The following is a 7,117-nucleotide window of genomic DNA, read 5'->3' as shown; positions in this document are numbered from 1 at the left end:
ACACTGTGATACATTTAAGGAAGCAAAATATCCTAATCGTGTTTCTCAAAATTTGAGAAATGCATAGATCTATTAACATTTTTTAACATAACTTCAATGCTATCTTTATTATGTTATAAAATGTATACAGACATAAAACTCTGCCTACAGTTTCTATAGAACTATACAACTTACTATGAACTGGTGATTGTTTTGCTGAATCTAAGTCACTGCTCACCACATGAGTAGTGCTAGGACTATGGCAGTGGTGGGACTCTGGTGGGGATGCCTGTGCCACTATGTACTGAGAAATGATCCCAGTCTCTCCCACCTTCACCTTAGTGAGACTGCTGCAGAGCCTCTGTGCCTCCAGACTGCTGTGATGTCATCTGGCCTTTGCTGGAACTGAACACAGTTATGAAATGTGTTCTTCATAACATAACACATAGCTGTGACAGTTAAAGTATTACCACTTGGAGTCACTGTGATGCCTTCTGAAGCAATACTTGGTTAGAAGGTACTCATGCTGTTTTGTTTTTTAAGATTATGGCTGAGACAAAAACATTTAGACATTGTCAGAACTCAGAGACTAACAGACACACTGTCCTGATGGGTAAGAGTCTGAGGCCCACTCAGGGCCCCAGCTGTGCCAGCTGTGCTTGGAGATGGTGAGTTAGCCACTGGAATCTCTGGATGTCCATTTCCTCATCTCTAATGTAGTAGGTAATAGTACTTCCCTTGTAGGCTGTTGTGAGAATAAAATAAGATGCACGTAACTGTCTCCGCCATGAAGTCAGCCTTCTTCCCCCTGTGGGTGCTGAAGAAGCCACAGATAAAAGAAAGATCAAGGGTTTGAACAATAGTCTTTTTATTTATTTGTTTATTTATTTTTTGGGGCTGCACTGGGTCTTTGTTGCTGCATGCGGGCTTTCTCTAGTTGTGGCGAGCGGGGCTACTCTTCGTTGTGGTGAGCGGGCTTCTCATTGCTGTGGCTTCTCGTTGCAGAGCACAGGCTCTAGGCACGTTGGCTTCAGTAGTTGTGGCACGAGGGCTCAGTAGTTGTGGCTCACAGGCTCTAGAGCGCAGGCTCAGTAGTTGTGGCGCACGGGCATAGGTAGCTCCGCGGCATGTGGGATCTTCCTGGACTAGGGATCGAACCTGTGTCCCCTGCATTGGCAGGCAGATTCTTAACCACGGCGCCACCAGGGAAGTCCCTATAATAGTCTTTAAGTGGATTTTGGATAGCTTTAGATGACTGTATCAGTCAGGTGGAAGGTAGCAGAATTAGGATTATCAGTGGAGGGGTTTGACCACTGTCTCTTGCTCATTCTTCATCCATTTAAATTTTTACACACACTTCCATACTGTGCTTTGCTCTCCTAAACTGTAGCACTGGGCAGAAAGAGGTCTGTTGAAACAGGTGTTGCCCCTCACGTCTTATAGGAGGGACACGTATCATCTAGCAATTTGATACGAATGAGAAAAATCTCCCCAGCCACTGTGTACCGAGAAATGAGTCTGTACATTCAGGTGGTTGTAAATAAATCTGCCTAATGTTTACCCCCAAGAGGCAAGAACTGAAAAATGACAGCCCAGAGGAGGGGTGGAAATCTCTCTTCTGAAGTAATAGATTCTACCTAGCACCCGTGATGTAGGTCTGGTAAGCCACTGAGTTTTTGAGGTGCAAGCAAAATTCTTTCCTGTGAGCCAAACGTGGGGTACCATGCCAGTTCTATTCTGGAATATCTATGTGTGGCCCTGAGACTGGCCTATGTGTGACTTGCAGAGTTAATGATTATCCCAGCAGTTGTCTAAACTGCTTGGTTCCACTGGGCTGCTGCAAGCAGTTAGAGCAGTCTCCAGAGAGCAGCATGTTCCCCTTGCTCTTTGGTGCTGGACTGGTGGTTCTGAACCTAGTGAGCTCTGCAAGGAGCCAGAAGACAGAACCTCTTAGTGGCTCTGGGGACCAGCCCCTCTTCCGTGGTGCGGATCGATACGACTTTGCCATCGTGATCCCTCCAGGAGGCACAGAATGCTTTTGGCAATTTGCCCACCAGACTGGATACTTCTATTTCAGTTATGAGGTGGGTCATACTGGGGACTTGTTTTTCTTGTTTGTTCATTTCCTTTTGTAAAGGGGGTCAGGTTTTAAACGAACACAAGGTTCTAGTTGTCTTTATTATGCTGTGACTCCCCACCTGTTAATGAAACAGACCTGCAGTTAAATGGAAACTCCTGATGGATGAATAATCACTAAAACATATGGTTTGGCTTCTCAAATTGGGGGCTGTGGAAGTGTGCTCAAAGTCATGGGACAAACCGGGTGCCTCTTCCTGGAGAGGTAATCATCACACTTACTCGAGTTTAGAGATGAGAGGCGAAATAATCCATTTTTTAAATATTAAAATAATATGGATATGGTACCAAGTTGAATGAAAAGTCACATGAACTTTGGAGACAAACCCAGAGATTTCAAAGACGCTTCAGTTTATGAGGTTGGGGGAGCAACATTTACACCCTTGCCTTCAGGGGTAATTCCAGCAAATTGGAGAATCAGTAACTCAAGGCTTCTCTATGCAGTCAGACCTGTTGCTTTTAGGAAGGTAAATGTTTTCAAGTTGCCTGTTCACAGGCCAAGTACTTTAATCCATGCTGTGCCCAAGGATGGTCTGCTCAACAGTAAACTTAGAAGCTGTTCATTTCCTTTGTTCTTTATCTTAGAAACCTATTAACTTTCTAAATTTTGTTTACAGAGTAAAAGACTATGTTGATCTTATTCTACTCCAATGTAACTTACAATTTATTTTAAATTAACCTATCAGAGATTTTTCTTATCTCTGAATTTATAATAGAATAGTAGCTACTAGTCAGGTCACTGTAGCCTGGGCTTATCAGGACGCAGCTTGGAGGCAAGTACCTATTGAATGCCTTATTTATTTACTGTCAAGCATCAAATAAGCCCAAATCTGGTATACCACTGGAGAGGTCAAAACCAAGTGAGTTCTGCCAAGAACTCTACAGCCAGATTCATATACACCAACATGTCAGCTGCATGGTCTGAGACGTGTTTTCTTACCAGGGGTGCTATTGGCATTTGGGTCATTTCTTTGTCCTGCTTACTATTTCTAACATGGCAGGCTGTTCAGCACTGCTGTCCCCGCCCCTCTTCCCCTACTCACAACACCAGGGCAACATCTCAGCCCAAATTCAAAGTGGGGGTTGGGCAGTACCATCCCTGATTGAGAACCACTGTGCTGATGGTCACTGGATGTCAATCTTACCATTCAGCTAGCTTCCTGATGATGCAGCAGGAGCTTTTCTCCCTCTTTAATGTGTCTCCGCAGGTTCAGCGGACACTGGGAATGTCACATGACCGGCATGTTGCTGCCACTGCACATACCCCACAGGGTTTCCTTATAGACACCACTAAGAATGTTCGGGGCCAGATTAACTTCTCCACCCAAGAGACAGGTCTGTTTTCGTCATCACGGCTATTATAATAATCATACATTTCTTTGAAATTGGGAAAATAATGAGGAAATATTGAAATTAATTAAGTACCTGAGATGTAAAAGCTCTGGCTTTTTCACATATGGATGGTGAAATAGTAAGAAAAAGATTTAGCCTTCAACACCAAAAACCAGATTTCCTGGAGACTGCCAATGGCCAAGGACATTAATCAGCAGTCCACTGGCAGTTTGGAAGCAGTCTCCAGGTGACTAATTATTATAACTCCAGGGTCCAGAAGCTCGATTTTATCTTATCATCTCCAACGAACCAGATTATTAGAAAGTGATCAAAACAGGCAGACCCACTTATGATACAGAATTCCAATTAATAAATTTATTATGGGACAGTATTTCTTTTCAGTCATCAAAACACTTGAGCCAGTTACCAAAACGCAGAACACAAGGAAATGCATGGCCATGAAAAATATCCGCATTCTACAACAAAGCACTTCTCCAGTCACCAGAAAATTCCTACAGCCAGATCGAGCCTGTCCTCACCCTGGACGGCACCAGTCAGTTTGAACTGTCCTCTCTACCTGCCAGGTGCACAAAAAAGACTATTTCTCAACAGGGACGTAAGAGAATCACTGAGTGGCACAGGATATTCAGCATTATTATGCAGCATCTTTGGCCCCTACGTAGTGCCTTCCAGTCATTTTGACAATCAAATACACTGCCACACCTTTCCAACCCTGCTCCTCCTCACTCCTCCCCCATCACCACACGTGGGGAGGTGACCCCAGTTGAGAACAAGCACCAGTACATACCCCAATCATCAGCCCCCATACAGACCACCTTGCAGGAAGTTACCCCAGTAGGATAGCTTCTTTCATTCACAAAGCATACATTTTTTCCCTACTTTCAAATTCAAATGATATCCCAACTCTCATGGTATGCAAGAAGCAAACACTATACTCTTAATATGCTCTTCTTGATCAGAAATTCCTTAAGAGACGTGGGAATTATACGTTGAAAAAGAGGAAGAAAACATTTTCTATCCAACATAGAGCTAAAGCTACTAATATTTGGCAAAACAGTATTATAAATAATTAGTAAAATAAGTTTCACGTAAGATCAGTATCTTCCACATCAAAAACTGGATTTTGTACTTCCTAAGTAAAAAGAAGGTGCTATAGTAGCACATTTAACACCGGACAACAGTTATCTCCAGGGAAATCTAGACGGTGGGAGGGTGGGAGACCAAGATTTGGTAATGATCTAGGGATTCCTACAGGTTTTTATCAGCTTTGTCTAAAAAATCAGCAAAATCACTTTGGTTCTGTGCAAGTATACCTCAATTTTGGAGTCTTCTATGAGGGGCCTGAGATGGACCACAAAGAGAAGAATGAAAGAAAACAACTGAATGATACTTTGGATGCAATTGAGGTAATTGTTTTGTGAGAGAGAAACATCCATGGAAACTGACTTTAAATTTGGAGGAAAGATTAGAATTATGGGAGTAATATCATCAGAGTGAGGGCTCATTTGGGTAGAAAACAAACAGGCAAAGGGATTTGAAGCCTTTAATTAATTTTGTGACTTGGAGCTCTTGAAATTCCTCACTTGTTTTATACCAGGAATTGGCAAACAATGGTTCACAGGCCAAATCTGGCCCACTGCCTGTTTGTTTTTTAACTTAGATACAATTCCCCACTTTAAGTGTACAGTTTAGTGGTTTACAAGGTCCTGCAACCATTACCAGCATCTAATTCCAGAATAGTTTCATCACCCCAAAAGGAAACTGCAGACCTATTATTCACTGTGTTCCCCATGCCCCTCAGCCCTGGGTAATCCCTCACTAATCTACTTTGTTTATATAGATTTGCCTGTTCTGTACACTTCATATAAGTGGAATCATACAATGTGGCCTTTTGTCTTTGGCTTCTTTTATTTAGCATGTTTTCAAGGTTCATCCACATTGTACCATGTATTAATACTTCATTCCTTTTTCTGGATGAATAGTATTCTATTGTATATTTAAAACACCACATTTTGTTTATCTACTTATCAGCCGGTAGACATCTGGGTTATTTCCACTTTCTGGCTATCATGAACAATGCTGCTGTGAGCATTTGCCTACAAATTTTTGTGTGAACATGCTTTTATCTCTGTACACATATAAGCGGTATACTCTGCTGGCACATATGGTAACTTTTTACCTTCACTGAGGAACTGCTACATTCCACAGTGGCTAAACCATTTTACACTCCCACCAGCAGTGTATGAGTGTTGCAATTTCTCCATATCCCTGCCAACATGTTATAGTCTTTTTTGCTATAGCAATCCTAGTGGGTATAAGTGGTATCTTGTGATTTTTGAGTTGTGTCTCCCTGACACTGAGCATCTTTGCATGCTTTTTTGGAGAAATGTCTATTCAAATCCTTTGCCCATTTTAAAATCTGGTTATTTGTCTTTTTATGATTGAGTTCTAAGAGTTCTTTATATATTCTGGATACAAGTCTCTTAACAGATATATGATTTGCAAATATTTTCTCCCATTCTCTGGGATCTCTCTTGACTTTCTTGATAGTCTGCTTGATGCACAAAAGCTCGCTGCCTGTTTTTGTAAGTGAAGTTTGACTAGAACACAGCCATGCTCATTTGACAATTACAGTTGGCCCTCTGTATCTGCAGATGCAGAACCTGCAGATGCGGAGGGCTGACTATGGGACTTCAGCATCCTCTGCAGGTCCTGGAACCCATCTCCCCACTGATAATGAGGGACAGCTAACTGGACACATTGTCTATGGCTGCTTTTGTGCTACAGTGGCAGAGCTTAGTAGTTGCAAGAGACTGTATGGCCTGCAAAGCCTAGAATATTTACTGTCTGGCCCTTCCATAAAAATTTGCAGGCCCTTATCTTTTACCATATACAAAGAACAGAAGACATCACCCAGAACAGCAATGATGTGCTGAGTACATGTCTAAATCTAGAGATAATCTGGAGGAACTTTCTAGTTTTAGCACTGAAGTTTTTCATTATAAAAATTATTTTTTTTATAACTGAAGTCCAGGCCATTTTTTCATAGACAACAAAACTAGCATTTATCAACAACTCCAATAGCCAATTTATAACATATTATAAAATCGTAAGTTACTCACTTCCAGATAAACTAAGTTAGTGCTGGTGGGTACCCAGGGGAGGCTAGATGAGGTTACAGAGGAACCCTTTCTGTATTTCATTTTCTGTCCTGCAGAAGAGTACACGAAAGCTGCAGAACAATATCTTTCACATGTGGCGATACTACAACTTCGCTCGCATGAGAAAAATGGCTGACTTTTTCCTACTCCAGTCAAACTATAACTATGTGAATTGGTGGTCGACAGCCCAGAGCCTTGTTATTATTCTTTCTGGGATCCTGCAGCTGTATTTCTTGAAGCGTCTCTTCAACATCCCAACGACTACAGACACAAAGAAGCCAAGATGCTAAGCTCGAACAACTACAGTGCCCTGGCTCTTTTCTTCTGGGGCACAAGCTCTCTCAAATCTTTGTAAAGTTATTGGGAAAAAATCAATTTTTCTTGTTAGAAAGTTGTAGCCTATTGCTCTCATCTACACAGGCAAAATAGCAATAAATAAAAGTGTGTAAAGTTTTGACGTTGACTATTTCTAAAGTACACACTAAATG

At 41.8% G+C, this 7,117-nt stretch overlaps 1 protein-coding gene across 1 annotated transcript; it reads left to right on the top strand.

The window, feature by feature from the left end:
- Positions 1 to 1,796: 1,796 nt before the first annotated feature.
- Positions 1,797 to 7,076, top strand: TMED6 (transmembrane p24 trafficking protein 6). The gene is made up of 4 exons (XM_065899474.1): positions 1,797 to 2,063; positions 3,324 to 3,450; positions 4,723 to 4,874; positions 6,686 to 7,076. Exons 1-4 carry the CDS (start codon positions 1,851 to 1,853, stop codon positions 6,917 to 6,919), a joined length of 726 nt encoding a protein of 241 aa, XP_065755546.1. The 5' UTR covers positions 1,797 to 1,850; the 3' UTR covers positions 6,920 to 7,076.
- Positions 7,077 to 7,117: the final 41 nt, after the last annotated feature.

Source organism: Phocoena phocoena, chromosome 20 (assembly GCF_963924675.1).
Source record: "Phocoena phocoena chromosome 20, mPhoPho1.1, whole genome shotgun sequence".
Classification (NCBI taxonomy): domain Eukaryota; kingdom Metazoa; phylum Chordata; class Mammalia; order Artiodactyla; family Phocoenidae; genus Phocoena; species Phocoena phocoena.
The sequence above is the reverse complement of the archived record's forward strand: the minus strand, read 5'-3'. Positions and strand labels throughout refer to the sequence as shown.

What these genes read in the sequence shown, in the direction of transcription:
- TMED6 (XM_065899474.1), top strand. Translation starts at nt 1,851, where the DNA reads ATGTTCCCCTTGCTCTTTGGTGCTGGACTGGTGGTTCTGAACCTAGTG. An exon ending in CTTCTCCACCCAAGAGACAG is followed by an intron (nt 3,451 to 4,722) that starts GTCTGTTTTCGT and finishes GGATTCCTACAG; the next exon opens with GTTTTTATCAGCTTTGTCTA. An exon ending in ATACTTTGGATGCAATTGAG is followed by an intron (nt 4,875 to 6,685) that starts GTAATTGTTTTG and finishes TCTGTCCTGCAG; the next exon opens with AAGAGTACACGAAAGCTGCA.